Source organism: Nycticebus coucang, chromosome 3 (assembly GCF_027406575.1).
Source record: "Nycticebus coucang isolate mNycCou1 chromosome 3, mNycCou1.pri, whole genome shotgun sequence".
Lineage (NCBI taxonomy): Eukaryota > Metazoa > Chordata > Mammalia > Primates > Lorisidae > Nycticebus > Nycticebus coucang.
The window spans coordinates 850,651-867,281 of record NC_069782.1 but is presented as its reverse complement, the minus strand read 5'-3'; the positions used below and the strand labels follow the sequence as shown (position 1 = coordinate 867,281).

Here is a 16,631-nt window from a genome sequence, read left to right as displayed (position 1 = left end):
GACAAAAGATGCAGAAAAGCCATCTGACAAACTCCAGCAACATACATTACTGATTAAAAATGCTCAACAAAGAATACAAGGAAACTTTCTCAATCTGACAAAAGACATCTATAACAGTTGTAAGATAACATCACATCTAATGCTAAAGTACTGAAATCTCTCTCCCAAGATGGGAAACAAGGATGTCTGCCCTCACTGCGGCTATCCGACACTGTACTGGAAACCCCAGCCACTATTAAAAGGACAGAAATGGCAGCCAGAGGGAGTCGAAGCTCTTTTCACAGATAACAAGAACATGTATGTAGAAAATCCTATGAAATCTAAAAGCCCCTTAGAACTAATAAGGGAGATTGGCGAGATCAATATGCAGCGATCAGGTATATTTCTATATACCAGCAACAAAAATGACAGAAATTGATGTTTTAAAATACCATTTACAACAATATCAAAAGTATGACATATTATAGCAAATCTGACAAAAGATAGTCAAGATCTGTGACTGCAGGGTCCTCCAGATTTCCCCACTTCACCTCTGTGTCCTGACCAAAAATCACAGGGTCCCTTGACCACGCTGACCAGCCAGCTGCGGGTTTTTCTCAGCAGGCTTGAACCCAAACCAGGACCTTGAACATTCATTCTCAGCTTCTGATAAGGGTATCTAGGTAGTCGCCCAAAACAGTAAGAAACTGGCCCTGGCCTCAAGTGGCACATATGTTGAAAATCACTGCCCTTAGAGAAATTTAAAAAGGCCCAAGTAAATGGAGAGAAATACCATTTTTATGGATCAGAAGACTCAATTTTGTTAAAATATTGAAGCTTCTGAAATTAATCTGTAAATCAATGTCATCACAACTGACTGACCAACTGATTCTAGAAATCATAGGGGAATGCAAAGGATATAAAAAAGTCAAACCAACTTTGAAAAGGAAGAATAGTCTATGGCCTGAAAGTGCCTGACCTTATCTGAAAGGCAAAAATAATGTTGGAGACTTACCCTACCTGACCTCAGGACTGCTGAGCAGTTGTGATCAACACAGTGTGACAATGGTATAAAGACAAGTGGATTAATGGACAGAATAGTCTCGAATCAGATCCTCACCTACACAAGTCCATTTTTTTTTTTTTTTTTTTTCGGCCAGGGCTGGGTTTGAACCCGCCACCTCTGGCATATGGGACCGGCACCCTACTCCTTGAGCCACAGGCACCGCCCCACAAGTCCATTTTTTAAAAATCTACTTTATTGGGTGGCGCCTGTGGCTCAAGGAGTAGGGTGCCAGTCCCATATGCCGGAGGTGGTGGGTTCAAACCCAGCCACAGCCAAAAACCACAAAAAAAAAAAATCTACTTTATTGAAATATAAAATATATCATAAAGAGACCCATCTCCAGTGTACGGTTTTATAAATTTCGACAATTGTAACCATCACAATGTGATGCTTATATTCTACAAATCTCAAAGGATAGGCAGCGATGTGAGGGGGGTTATCATAAGTGTGAAAGCAAACGGGAAGAATAAACTGTATTTAGAGTAAAAAACAACCACACTGAAAGTGGGGACGGGAGAAGAACTGATTCCAGGGATTTATTAGTATATTTGATGATAAACCTCCAGTCATGAGCAGGGGAGTGAAAACCACAAATTCCAACCTCTATAGTGAATTTATTTTTGTAATCACGTGGCAAAGCATTTCTTAAACTATTTAATGTGTACCTTACTATTGAACAAATAAGTGTATATATACTTTTCTTTTTTGAGACAGAGTCTTGATCTGTCACCTAGGCTAGAGTGTAGTGGCCTCGGCCCAGCTCACAGCAACCTCAAACTCCTAGGCTCAAGCCATCCTCCTGCCTCAGCCTCCTAAGTAGATGGGACTACAGGCACCATAATTCCTGGCTTATTTTCCTATGGTTAGTAGAGATGGGGGTCTCACTCTGGCTCAGGCTGGACTTGAACTCCTGGCCTCAGAGTGATCCTCCCACCTAGGCCTCCCAGGATGCTAGGATTATAAGCATTAGCCACTGCACCAAGCCAGTAAAACACACAGATATTGTTGGGATCCTGAGTTCTCACTGTGGAAGACTGGACATAAAGATGTGGAATAAAGGGAGCCAAAAAGAACCCTGTGGAGATGGGATGGAGTGGTGGTGTAGGGGCGGCTCTGTGACTTCTCAGGGATGCATGTGAATGTGTGTGTGTGCATGTGGGCATGCCTGTGCCCGCCCACTCTGTCCCCAGAAAGGGCCTAAAAGCACAGACATCCCAATAGCAGTGAGCACTAGTGCCTAGATCTTGGCCTCTAAAACCATTCCCACCAAAAGGAGTCAAAACCCTTCAGAGAAATACCTGGTTCCAGAGGCTGAAGAGGACGTCGCGTTGAGCCTGGAAGTAAGGAAGTGATCCAAGAACAGAGCAGCTCAACAGGGTTTCCACTAGGCAGGTCTTGTGTAAGTTGAACATCAAGGGTCAGGCACAGTAATCCCAGCACTCTGGGAGGCCGAGGTGGGTGGATTGCCTGAGCGCAGGAGTTCAAGACCAGCCTGAGCAAGAGTAAGACCCCATCTCTAAAAATAGCCAGGCATTGTGGCAGGCACCTGTAGTCCCAGCTACTCAAGGCTTGAGACAAGAGGATAGCTTGAACCCAGGAGTTTGAGGCTGCTATGAGCTGTGATGCCACAGCACTTTACCCAGGAGACACAGTGAGACTCTGTGTCAAAAAAAAAAAGAAAGAAAGAAAAAGGAATGACTTACACTCCACTGAAGCAGCCATCCACAGGAAGGTAAGAATAGAGAAAATGTGAATTGGGTGGGTAACACCACTGACAAACAAAGGCACTGGGGAAGGAGGCAGTCACTCTCACAGGGTGCCAGATGCTGGCTGCCGGATGTGGACCCCACGCTGGCATTGCATTCTGCCACCACGAAGGCCGGTCTCAGCAAGACCAGTCAGCCAATGCCACGTTCAGGAGATCTGGAGGAGATTGTCCTAGTTGGAGGGGTCTGTACAGAAATGTTTATCAGTTGCCAAGGAAAGCAACACTGGGTCAGGGAGGCAACCCTGAGGCCTATAGGGGTTCATAACTAACCTACTCTGAAAAAGCTCAGAAAAATTATTTTCTTGTTCTGTTTGGAGACAGAGTCTTGCTCTGTTACCCAGGCCGGAGGGCAGTAGCTATTCACAGATGCGATCACAGCTCACAGTAGCCTTGAACTCCTGGCTCAAGCAATTCTCCCCCATCAGTCTCCTGAGTAGCGGGGACTGGGACAACAGGCACATACCGCTACACACAGCAAAAGCCTGTCTCTGAGCGTGTGTGAGCGTACACATGTGTGCTTGTGTGTGCACTCATGTACAGTGGCACCCATCCTCTGCTGTCTCTAGCACCTAGCATGCTACACATTCTTTGGGTGCTTTACCAATGCGTGTCCAGTAAAGTGTGACAGCACCAAACTGTCCCCTAACAACAGCACCTGGGTGAAGGTAATCTCTGGAAGTAATCATAGATCATAAGGTTATGCAAAAGAAACATTTACAAGATTTTATTTTCATTCTTTTTTTCTTTGAGGTTCTAATTGACATTTTATTGGCTTGTTTTTTTTCTTCATTCCTTTCTGAACACGTTCATCTACAGTTTAATCTGAGATGGAGATGACGTGCCTGTGAATATAGAAGTCACAGTGGCAGTGGTGGGTGGGAGGCACTGTCAGCAGTGCTGAGGCCCCAATTTACAGGTAGGGTCCGTGAGAGCAGGTGCTGCCTCAGGCACACTACGAGCCTGGCAGGCATCAGGCATTGTGCTGCCAAAATGCAGCTCCACATGGGTGGGCAGGAAGGACGTGGCAAGGGCCACCATGTGTCCAGAGCATCCCAGGCTGGCCCACTGGCCCCTGATAGTTACGAACGATGCCCAGCCTGGATGATAAATTATCTTGTCACCCACCCTGGCACCATGCAGGAAGTCTGAGCAGGGCACTGTCACCTGGGCCCTCAGGCGCTGCCACTGTGAGCCTGGTGTGGCTGTGCATGGGAGCCCAGTCCTGCCTGGTCAGGGGCATGTTTATGGTTCTCCTCTTTGTTCTTTGTACTGTCCTAGTTGAGAACAAGTTCTTGGATGGATTTTGGTTGCTGGAGGTCTGTCACAGTTCCTCCTCAGGATGGTCTGAGGAGTCTCTCCAGAAGTACCAGCTTTGTCTGCATGTTGATGTCAAAGGGAGGCAGTTTGGTCAGGTTCAGACTCACGCCTGTAGTGCCCATGATGCTGGCCAGGACCCGGTGTGTGTCCCTGTACAGGGCCAGGTGCCCGGGGACAGCCTCCATGAGGATGTGGGTGTAGGCCAGCATGCCTGCAGCCCCGGGCTGCATGTCCTCCCTCTTATCGTACCTGTAAGGGAAAAGCCAGCCCGTCCCCGCCTGTGGCCCCACATCACCCCCACACGCCACCCCCAGCACTGGGGTGCCCCTAAGGGGACCTGTACATGGCCTCCAAGAGGAACGGCGCCCACTATAGCCATGTAGACTGTAAACATACCTCCAGGCGCTGTTGACTTGTAAAAACCGAGACACACCTGTCTGGGCAGCAGCAGCATCAATGTGCAGAAAGACATCTAGGGAACCACACCTGCTTGGTCAGAACCCTGAGTGGTGCCTCTGTCAGAGCCGTGGCTGGTCCCCAGGCAGCATCCCCAGCACTGACCTGTCCAGGGGGGCACCAGCTCATGCAGCCTCCGCATCGCAACGCCTCCAGGATAGTTGGAATGGGACACACAGAGGGACGCAGCCGCATAGGTGGCGTTCACCACCAGGTGTCCTATCACAAGCAGGGACCCCATTCTATACAGCCAGGACTTTTTGTAATTGTTCAGCCTGAAAAAAGAATGATTACATTCTGTAAAAGGAATACAGCAGCAATAAAGTATCTGTAATTATTATATCTAGACACACATTAGGGCATAAACCTGTTCATGTAGTCATACACATGACACACAGAAAAGTCAGCCACCAAATACAATAAAGTTAATGAAAGTGGCTAAGATACTACCTTGAGAATTTTGCCTGTGAAATTCCACCCAAGATCCCAATTTAGAATTTATATTAGATTTTCAAATAATATTTTCTTTCTTTTTTTTTTTTTTTGTTGCAGTTTTGGCCGCAGCTGGGTTTGAACCCGCCACCCTCAGCATATGGGGCCGGCGCCCTACTCACTGAGCCACAGGCACCTCCCCAAATAATATTTTCAAACATCCTGAGTTCCTACTTAGTTCAGAGCCCCATACAGCCCCGCCCAGGCCTGCATTTGTAATGAGCTTTGTCGGGACATGGTGCTGCCTGCCCCTCTCCTGTCAGAGTCGGAAGCTGCAACAGACAAGAAGACTCGCTGTCTGTCCCTTACTAGAAGAAGCTGACCCCAGTCTCAACTCAAAGTTGGCTACTGACAGCCTGTCAGGCTCCTCTAAACCCTCTTCTAGACTAGGCCTTAGCATTGGCCTATAAAAACATAGACTTTCAGCACAAAGGATTTTGTCCAACCCATTTGCTTCCTTGGCTGAGAGATTTGAAACTCTGGCATAGTTTCTAAGAACTCAAGGGCACACCTCTGTGATAAACCCAGCCCCGAGCGCCTGCCTCAGAGAGCTCAGCACCACTGGGAATTTACTGTTAGTTCCAACCCAAAGCTGGTGATGGCAGAGGGCCCGGCCCCCCTATAGCAGTCCCTTTGGCAAGCCTGCAACCACAAATCCTTTCTCTGCCCTTCAAGATGCATGCCCACACCCAGAGCTGTCTGAGAACCTGGAACTGTGCTTGAACACAGACACACAGGGAGAGGCCTCTGCTCCCTCAGTCCCCACAGGGGTGAAGGGCCTGACATCAGGGGGCCTCCCTCTAACCTACACATGCCCCATCATAAAGATGCCACAGGAATCAACTCCTACTCTGGCTGCAGCCAATTTGCACACCCACACGGACCAGCTCCCTTCACACCCAGCACACCAGGCCTTGGAGACATCTCTTGCCTTTTGTCTCAGCAAAGCCGAGTCTAGTTCTTGCTGGACCCTCCTCCCCGTCACAAAAGTCTATTACCAGGCCGGGTGCAGTGGCTCAGGCCTGGGATCCCAGTGCTCTGGGAGGCCAAGGCAGGTGGATCCCTTCAGCTCAGGAATTCAGACCAGCCTGAGAAAAAGTGAGACCTTATTTCTGCTAAAAATAGAAAAACTAGCAGGGCATTGTGGCGGGCATATGTAATCCCAGCTACTCGGGAGGCTGAGGCAGGAGGATTACTTGGGCCCAGGAGTTTGAGGTTGCTGTAAGCTATGACACCACAGCACTCTATCCAGGGCAACAAAGTGAGACTCTGTCTCCAAAAAAACAAGAAAATAAAAAATAAAAGTCTAGGACCAGGCATGGTGGCTCACGCCTATAATCCCAACATTCTGGGAGGCCGAGGCGCATGGATTGCCTGAGCTCAGGAGTTCAAGACCAGCCAGAGCTAGAGCAAGACTAAAACTAACCGGGCGTTGCGGTGGGTACCTGCAGTTCCACCTACTCGGGAGGCTGAGGCAGGAGGATCACTTGGACCCAGGAGTTTGAGGTTGCTGTGAGCTATGACACCACAGCAGACTACTGGGGTTAACAAAGTGAGACTTTGTCTCAAAAAAAAAAAAAAAAAGTCTGTCACTGAATAAAACCCATCCTGCCTCTTTAGCATGTGCCTTCCCCTGGCCAGTCCCCCTTTGAGCTCCCAGGTCTGGCCACCCTGCACCCCCCTGCCCTGTGAGCATCCCTTCCCCCAGTGACCAAGCCCTGGGGCAGTGAGCAACATACCACAGACAGGCACAGTACTCACGGCCAAATTTACGAGACAGACAAGCCAAAAGACCACTGGCTGGAGCTTCACTGCCCCTCCTGGCCACGCAGCCCTCAGGTGGAGGGAAGCCACAGCCACCCTCCTTTGACACAGGTGCCAAATTAAACATGTCCCATATTTACTTTAAAAACTTTCCCCATTATAAATTATAAACCTGTTTCCAAGAAAACTATAAAAATAACCATCCTGAAAACAAAGCACTCACATGTGGGAGCAGCCTCTGGCAGCCACGATGTTGAGCATAGGGAAGGCATAGATGACAAACCGCAGCTCTTTGTGTGGGAGCAGGGAGTACAAAGCCACGAAGCCCAGGGATGCCAGAAGGAGTGCATGGGTCCTCCTGTCCACCATGCCCAGGGGGACAAAGAGAAGGCTGAAGCCCAGGCCCCGGGGCAGGGCTGAGTAGAAGTACCACAGGAGTGGGGAGGTCTTTAGGGGGTTTAAGGAAGCTGCACATCAGTGATGGAGACGCCGAGCCACAAGGAAATGGGCAGGTGACAGGATCCAGGATCAGGCTAAGACAATGCCCAAAGGCAGCTGTGCTAAAAGATGCCGCTGGGACCATGGCACAGGCAGAGGGACACAACTGGGGCTCAGGTCACGTGGGGCTGTCCCCTCCAGGCACAAAGGCTGGGACCAGGCACCTGCTCTCCCAGCAATGGAGGAAGCTGCAGGCCCCACACCCAGGGCTGCAGAAAGTTCTTTGACCTTTCCCTCCTCTTCTCACTGTAAAAATAGATTATCGTGAGTGGTCTATACCTTGGGGATGCATTATACTGCTTTTTCTACTTGTGTGTATATTTGAAATTTCCATGATAAAACGTTTTCAAGCAGCAGACCACCCTGAGGATTACAAGTGAGGCTGGGACTGCAAGGAGAGTGATACTTCTGCAGGACCTCACAATCTGGGGCCCAAGAGGGAAGACTCTGGGCCTGACCCTACAGCAGGGCCACACAGCTGGGAGTGCAGCTGCTCCCACAGTGGCTGGCCTCTGGCAGAGGCACTTAAAGGATACACCCCAGTTGGAACTTTTATTCAGGATGGTGTTGTACCAAAGCACCTTTCCTTCCGGCCACACAAGCTGTCGCCAAAAACAGGAGTCCACAGCAACTGTCAGTCCTAATAAAATAAGAGGCTCTCAGTAGTGAATGTGGCCCCTAAAAGGCTCACACTGACACTGCTGAGTGAGGAACAGCCATCAGCGAGTGTCCCTACAGAGCAGCCTGCAGGTCCCATAGGAACCAGGAGTCAGTTTCACACAGAAAAGCTCACTGGTTGGGGATGGCACTTCCGGGAGCCCATCCCCTCAGCCTAGAGCCTGGGACAAGCTACCCTCCTGCCCTTGTGTCCTCCCCCAGCCTCAGCCAGGAACAAAGGACAGGCAGGCAGATAGATGCTCCAAGGCACAAGGGCAGGGACCTGGACTAAGTGGACCTGGACTAAGACATGTGACACCTCTAAGAGTTAAGGCAACTTGATTTCATGTAAAAAAGCAAACTCCCAAATGTCTTGTCATCTTTGTAGGATAAGACAAAACAAAAACCAGTGAGAAAATGCCACAGTGAGGCTAACTCACCCAGACAGACGGCCCCAGCCGGGATGGCGTGACGGAGAAGGCTGGGCATGGAGACCTTCCCACTGTGCAGCGTCAGCAGCAGCAGGAGACCCAGCAGCAGGCACAGCTCAGCCCTGAAGACAACAATGGCAAACGCAGAGAGCCAGATGAAGCGGGCCGAGCTGTGCCGCAGCCAGGCTTCGAGGGCCAGCAGGACTGCAAGACAGCACGGGAGGGACACTGTCAGGTGCGCCGGATAGCCATCATTCCAGAAAACAGGCGACTGTTCAGAACCACTAATGCAGGCATCCCCCGCTCCTCACTCATGTCACTTGCTGGAAAGTCCATCCCAACCCAGTGCCAAGATTAAAGAACCCGAGTTTCCCATCGCAGACAGCCTGAACCGGCACTTCTGCTGTGCCCAGTGGGGAGTGGCTGCCCCGGGCAGACATGCCTCAGGTTGCACACATGCCCCTAACTGGGAGGGCCCCTCACTAGCCACTGAGAGTGGGGCCCAACGCCAAGTGTGCAGGCACAGCCAGGCAGCTACGTACCCACAGGCAGGGCCAGCACGTTGGGCAGTGTCCGCGTGCAGTAGAACATGAGGTGAAACTGTGTGGCTGTTGCCCAGCAGAACATGGTGGCCACGGTGGCCCCAAACTGTCGCCTCACTTCTTTTTGTAATGTCCAGAGTCCAAAAATCACACCAAGCCCAAGGACTCCTCTAACTAAACAAAGAAAATAGCATGCAAGTGACCCTGCAGTGGATGGTGAAGCAGAATGGACTTTCAAAGTAGCACTGGCAACGGTGAGTCAGGTGATGGCAAAGCCACCTGAGGGGGAGCTGTGCCTGACATTGACAACAGCCTGTGCCAGCATTTCCGCCAGACCTGCAGGTTCTGGGTGCTGCTCTCCAATGGCTGGAGGGAGAACTGGGCCGGCTGGCAGCAAAGGCGGCCTTCTTGTCCCACACCAAACCAGAGACCCCACCACGTGGCGAGACATCTGTGAGGGGTAGTGTTTTTGAGGGCCTGACTCAATCTTAATCTAACCAGCAGCCAAGAGGACAGATGTGGGAAAGCTGGTGTCTGGGGCAAGACACACACTGGCAGCTGTCCCAAGAAGAGGAGGTGACATGGTGCCCAGGCAGCGTCTGCAGACCACCCACCCTCAGTGGACCAGCCTATCAGCTGCAGGCAAGAAAGGCTGAAAATAGGAAGGAAATGAACTTCTGGGCTGTTCTTGCCATCTTTCTAGAAGGCCAGGAGAGACTTCGAAGTCCCCATGTAAGAGGCTAACAGACTTCCTCCTGGCATTTCTAGATGCTGCTGATTCAGACTATACGTGTCTTATGTAGGATATTTTCTAACCGATGTCCATAAATGGGTCTTCCTTTCAGTTTCTGTAGTTTTAGTGTTAGAATGCTCATCCTGGCCCTGTTAAGCAGCTCACAGCACTCTTTTTTTTTTTTTGAGACAGAGCCTCAAGCTGTCACCCTGGGTACAGTGCTGTGGCTTCACAGCTCACAGCAACCTCCAACTCCTGGGCTTAAGCAATTCTCTTGCCTCAGCCTCCCAAGTAGGTGGGACTGCAGGCACCCGCCACAACACCTGGCTATTTTTTTGTCGTACTTGCCATTGCTGTTTGGCAGGCCTGGGCTGGATTTTTAACCCATCAGCTCTGGTGTATGTGGCTGGTGTCTTAGCCACTTGAGCTATAGGCACCGAGCCAGTGCACAGCATTCTGGTACAGTGCTCCACCTTTCTTTCATTTCCTTCAAGTTCATGTCTGACGAGGCATCATCTGTATCCTGGGTGCTTCTCTGGGTTTCCCAGCTTCCTGAATTTCTGTCTCTGAGTGTCTGACAGCGACTGTTTATGAAAAGTTATGGAGAACCTCAGTCCCAGGATGACCTTTGTCCAGAGAGGGATAATTCTGGCCTATGGCAGGGGATAAAAGCAATTCCAGATGGGCTTAACCATCCAGCTCCTGCCCACTGCCTGAGGCCACAGCCCTCCCAGACCCTGCCCAGCCTGAGTCTGTCCAGCTCTGGCTAACTCCCCTGTGATAAGCAGAGCTTCCAGGGGAAAATACGTCAAACACTGGACTCACCTGTAGATTTATTTTCCCTGAATTATGGACCCCTAACTGCCCTCCATCTGGGGTTCCCGAAACCTCTGTGCAATAAGCATAGCTTGTCTAACTGACCCCCTTTGATGGTGAATTCCCATTTCCTAATCTGCCCTGTCAAGACTTAGCAGAACTGCTTCTTCCCCAGAAATCTGCATGTTTTCTAAAGCTCTCCATACGGTGGACGGGACAGCTGAAGAATGAGTTTGGCTCACTGGGGAAATCTAAATATGATTTGGGTATTAGATATAATAAAAATTTACTTGGCTCAGCGCCCATAGCACATATACATTGAGACTGGCAGATTCGAACCTGGCCCAGGCCAGCTAAACAACAACTGCAAAAAAAAAAAAAAAAAATAGCCGGGTGTTGTGGCGGGCGCCTGTAGTCCCAGCTACTCGGGAGGCTGAGGCAACAGAACTGCTTAAGTCCAAGAGTTTGAGGTTGCAGTGAGCTGTGATGCCACAGCACTCTACTGAGGGCGACATAGTGAGACTCTGTCTCAAAAAAATAAATAAAAATAAAAATAAAATGTACTAAGACAGAAAAGTGACTGTTAACTAAAAAAAAATTAGGTTGCAGAACAATATGTACAGAAATGTTCTAATTTTTTTTTTTCAAGTATTCCTATGGGCTGGGCATAGTGGCTCACACCTTAGCACTCTAGGAGCTAAGGCAGGAGGATCCTTTGAGCTCAGGAGTTTGAGACCAGCCTGAGCAAGAATGAGACCCCATCTCTATTAAAAATAGGAAAAAAGAAAAACAAATTAGCCAGGTGTCAACTGCCTGTGGTCCCAGCTACTGGGGAGGCTGAGGCAGGAGGATCTCTTCAGCCCAGGAGTTTGAGGTTGCTGTGAGCTGGGCTGATGCCACAGAACTCTACCCCAGGGGATAGAGTAAGACTTTGTCTCAGAAAAAAAGTACTCCTATGGACACAGAGAATGACCCAGAAGGATCTGCACACAGGCCTAGTAGCCGCAACCTCTGGGAACCTAAGATTTCTGTTTGTTATGTTCCCTGATATACATGTGCTCCTTCTGCAAAGAGGAAGGACCATGTCATCGCACAGGGCTCTCCAGGGGGACAGGTTGAGGTGGCTCCAGCAATGTAAGCACCACAGAAGGTGCCTCACCGGTGTGTTTCCTTCCCTTACCCAGCCCTGGGAAGGAAGCCACTGTAACCCTGCATTTCCCAGGTCAGACCCACCATGCTAAAGTCTTCACAGGCAGGCAAGACCGTCACAGACAGATGTTCCTGAATGGGAGGAACCCCAAGCTGACCGAGATCATCGGATACCACAATTATGCATTTCATATGCCTTTTTTGGAGACCTCCTTACCTATTAGCTGAGAGTAAAACTTAGATACTTCTAATAGTGAAAGCACATAAACCATAGGGCCGGAGAATGCTGCCAACAACACTGGCCCAAGGAACGTCCTGGGGACAACTCCAGGGAATTCATGATGGTCATACTGCAAAGAGAAGGGCAGTTCAGTACAAAGAGGTCCTTGGGAGTTGGATCCTGCGATTTTCAGCCAAAGGCAGCAGTGGCCTCACCTTCTCCACATCCAGCCGGTGGTAGAGCAGGTCGTGTGTGGCCTGCAGGTTGAAGCTTTCCTCCACTTTGGTGTAGGGACAGGTGACCAGGTGGACAGTGGCTACAGCCACGAGCAGCCCCAGCAGCAGGGACCGCTTGCTGGATGACCTCTTCCCAGCCATTCAGGGCTTTGAACTTCATGTGCCTTCACAGAACCAGCAGTGCAGGACAACAAATGGGACGACTGCCACTCTAAGCATTTTGAAAAAGAAAATATAGATCCCTAAGTTTCAAAAATCACATTTGGGACATCTGGGTAAAGGGTAAGCAGGAATTCTCTGCATTACTGTCATAAGTCCTATAAATCTAAAAATAAGTCAAAATGGAAAGTTAAAAGAAAAATCATGCTTGAGGAGCCTTCATATTTTAACCAGCTATCTTGCACTTTAAGGTCTGTAAATACTTTTCTGGGAAGACTTCAGTTGTAGAACCCTGAGTCTAGCCAGGCCATGGCTGGCCCGGGTGGTAGCGAGTATCAAATAGCCCCTGCCCTTGAGAAGCTGAAATCTTGCCGGAGAGTCAGCAAAACCCAGGTGCAGCCCCATGAAACTGGCTGAAGAGATGGGACAAGAGGCTTTGAGGTAGGGGCTGGTGAGGGAGGACTGTGGAGAGACAGTCCAAAGTGGCACCAAGCTGGCCACAAACCTGATTGTATCCTCAGCAGACCCTGCAGTTGGTCACCTAGACATCACCAGGACAATCTCGAGGGACCAACGGCAACAAGCTTCCTGAAAAATCATGAAAGTGTCTAGCTGCTATACATGGAAGACAGGGAGGGGGATGGCAAGTTCTTCTTGTTTCTGGATTCTTCTAAAATGCATTTGATTTTCTTCAATCAAAACCAGAAGGGGCAGAGCAAAGGGAGAGAGAATCGTGGTGCTTACTATTTGTTAAAACTACCTTTTGATTAGATGCAAAATTAAGAAGTCTGTACTTTCCAAAATAGCAAATAAGGAATTAACAATTTAAGGAAAATCACCAGCTACTTGAGAGGCTGGGGCAGGAGATCACTTGAGCCCAGGAGTTCAGGTGTATGTGGCTGGCACCCTAGCCACTTGAGCTACAGGCGCCAAGCCTCATCATTTAATTTTTGATAAACCTGACAAAAACATGCAATGGGGAAAAGAATCCTTATTTAACAAATGTTGTCGGGAGAACTGGTTATCTACATGCAGAAAACTGAAACTGGACCCGTGCCTCCGACCATTGACAAAACTTGATTCTCGTTGGATAAAAGATTTAAATTTAAGACATGAAAGAATAAAAATTCTAGAAGAGTGTGTGGGGAAAACACTTGAAGATACTGGCCTGGGAAAAAACTTTATGAGGAAGACCCCAAGCAATTGCAGCAACACCAAAAATAAATTAACTGGGACTTGATCAAGCTAAAAAGCTTTTGCACAGCACAGAGTACCACAGAGTAAACGGACAGCCTTCAGAATGGGAGAAGATTTTTGCATGTTATGAATCTGACAAAGGCCTGATAACTACAATCTACAGAGAGCTCAAATTAAACAGTAAGTGCAAACAACCCTCTCTATAAGTGGGCAACTGATTTGAACAGAAACTACTCTGAGGATGACAGAAGAACAGCCAATAAACACATGAAAAAATGTTCATCCTCTTTAATCGCCAGAGAAATGCAAATCAAAATTATTCTAAGATATTACCTAACCCCAGCACCATTAGCCCACATCACAAAGTCCCAAAACACCAGATGCTAGCGTGGATGTAGAGAGAAGGGAACACTTCTGCACTGCTGGTAGGACTGCAAACTAATACAGCCCTTTTGAAGAGAAGTATGGAGAATCCTCAAAGATCTAAAAGTAGACCTTCCATTTGACCCCGCAATCCCATTACTAGATATCTACCCAGAAGAACAAAAATCATTTTACCACAAAGACATTTGCACTAGAATGTTTATTGCAGCTCTTCGTAATTGCCAAGTCGTAGAAGCAACCTAAGTGCCCATTAACGCATGAATGGGTCAACAAACTGTTGTGTATGTATACCATGGAATATTATTCAGCCATTAAAAAAGAGACTTTATGGGTGGCGCCTGTGGCTCAGTGAGTAGGGCGCCGGCCCCATATGCCAAGGGTGGCGGGTTCAAACCCAGCCCTGGCCAAACTGCAACAACAAAAAAAAAAAATAGCTGGGCGTTGTGGCGGGCGCCTGTAGTCCCAGCTGCTCGGGAGGCTGAGGCAGGAGAATCGCGTAAGCCCAGGACTTAGAGGTTGCTGTGAGCCGTGTGATGCCACGGCACTCTACCTGAGTGAGGTACAGTGAGACTCTGTCTCTACAAAAAAAAAAAAAAAAAAAAAAGAGAGAGACTTTACATCTTTTACATTCACCTGGATGGAGATGAAATACATTCTTCTTAGTAAGGTTTCACAAGAATGTAAAAATAAATATCCAATGTACTCCATACTAATGTGAAATCAATATATAAACAATTACATGCTCCAAAGAACAATTAAACACTATTATGGTCCAGTTCCGGGGTAGAGGGAAGCGGGAGGGGGGAGGACGATTGGCAGGAGGTGGGCTCTCACTTAATGTGCATTGTGAGGATGTATAACACGCTCCTTGGGTGAGGGGCTCTTTTTTTTTTCTTTTTTTTTGTAGAGACAGAGTCTCACTGTACTGCCTTCAGTAGAGTGCCGTGATGTCACAGGACTCACAGCAACCTCTAGCTCTTGGGCTTCCGCGATTCTCCTGCCTCAGCCTCCCGAGCAGCTGGGATTATAGGCGCCTGCCACAGCGCCCGGCTATTTTTTGGTTGCAGTTCAGCCGGGGCTGGGTTTGAACCCGCCACCCTCGGTATTATGGGGCTGGCGCCCTACTCACTGAGCAACAGGCGCCACCTGGGTGAGGGGCTCTTTTACAAATAGAACTTTACCCTGGAAGTGAGAACAATGTGACCTAAATATTATACTCTCATATTAATTTGAATAAAAGTAAAAAAAAAAAAAACACAGAAAATGTTAAGTGCAAAACTCACCCCAGCCCTCTGCCAGGCCCCAAAACAGGGCAGATTATTTCCAAAGGCATGAGAAAACCAATTGTGAGTCAGAAGGCTCAACCAGAAACACAAAGACAAACGAGACATAAACGGACATAAAACCCACACCCATCCCAACAGCAACTATTGTAATCAGAAGCAGCAGATGCCTTGGCAGCATCCACAAGTTAAAACAGGCACTGGACAAGACTCTAAAAGATGGGCTTTACAGGCTGGGCGCAGTGGCTCACACCTATAATCCCAGCACTCTGGGAGGCCGAGATGGGAGGATCCCTTGAGCTCAGGAGTTTGAGACCAGCCTAAGCAAGAGCAAGACTCTTCCCTAAAAATAACTAGGCATCCTGGCAGGCGCCCATAGTCCCAGCTACTTGGGAGGCTGAAGCAGGAGGATCGCTTGAGCCCAGGAGTTTGAAGTTGCTGTGAACTTTGACGCCACAACACTCCATCCAGGATGACAGAGTACGACTCAAAAAAAAAACCCGCAAAGAAAGATGCGGTTTGCACACTGTTCCTCCTTGGAGCCGCCCACTGTCTACCATCGTTGAGTGCTTAGAAAAGTGTCTCAGAACAGAAAATGACCTGCGCGGCCCTCTTGTACCTTTCAATTTGGATTCCAAGGCCTCTACTAAAATCAGACGTTATTATTAATTATTATTAATCTCTCAGCTGGAAACGCACATGATCTGATGCAAAGGAGACCTGGGGCCAACCACAGACCAGATACAATTCTATTATTAGCACTGCTTCCCTCTGGCGGTTTTTCCCACCTTACAGGCAGGGGTTTCCCTAAAACCCACACCAGGCGCACTTTTATCTCTCCTGATAAACCGGGGTCCCTGAGCACCAATGAGCGCCGCCACCCCAGGCTTGCGGGGCAGGGCCGAGCCCTGGGCCCCAAGGACACGCTGGCGTCCGGCGATGAGCCCCCTTCCCCATGAAGACCCTGGACCCCGGGGGTGAGGGGCTAGGGTTGAGGCGCCCCCACGTTGAGGAACCCCCGAGGGAGGAGCCTGGGGGTGAGGTGCCCGCGGGCTGTTACCGGGGGACACGACTGGTAAGGCCAGAGGAACGCTGTGCCCACCGCCCGCCGGGAAAGGGAGGGTCGTGCTCCACCTCCCACCCTGAGGGCCCCAGCCGTGACAGCGCATACTGACCTCTCCCGCCCTTGTCGTCGTCGTCCCTCAGAACACAGTCGCCAGGCGGCTCTCGCTCGGAAGCGAGCGGCGGAAACAGAGAGCAGAGGTGAAGCTCTTGCCCAAACCTAACATGGCCGCCAGAATCCCAGCCGCTGTGGCAGAGGACCTGCCCGGAGTAAATATGGCCACCGCGGGCCTTTCACGCGAGGGGCGGGCTCAGATCGTCACGCCCCAGCTCCAGCATCCCGGCAGGACGCTGACCCGGGACCTTCCCATTGGTCGCTGCTCGTGGCGATCCTGGATTGGGCCACATAAGGCCGGGGCAGG

General features: G+C 49.5%; 1 protein-coding gene across 3 annotated transcripts; it reads right to left on the bottom strand.

Annotated features, from left to right (window-relative positions):
• Positions 1-3,525: 3,525 nt before the first annotated feature.
• ALG12 (ALG12 alpha-1,6-mannosyltransferase) lies at positions 3,526-16,443 on the bottom strand. Of its 3 annotated transcripts, XM_053584223.1 has the most exons (10): positions 16,323-16,443; positions 12,104-12,335; positions 11,886-12,018; positions 8,971-9,144; positions 8,438-8,632; positions 7,877-7,980; positions 7,066-7,289; positions 4,692-4,861; positions 4,527-4,602; positions 3,526-4,379 (listed from the first exon to the last, which is right to left on the bottom strand). In XM_053584223.1, the coding sequence occupies exons 2-10, from the start codon at positions 12,263-12,265 to the stop codon at positions 4,148-4,150; spliced, it is 1,470 nt and encodes a 489-aa protein (XP_053440198.1). In that variant the 5' UTR covers positions 12,266-12,335; positions 16,323-16,443; the 3' UTR covers positions 3,526-4,147. The 3 variants fall into 3 exon arrangements, with proteins under 3 accessions (XP_053440198.1, XP_053440197.1, XP_053440199.1); XM_053584222.1 differs by having other exon boundaries at positions 3,526-4,602; XM_053584224.1 differs by lacking the exon at positions 8,971-9,144 and having other exon boundaries at positions 3,526-4,602.
• Positions 16,444-16,631: the final 188 nt, after the last annotated feature.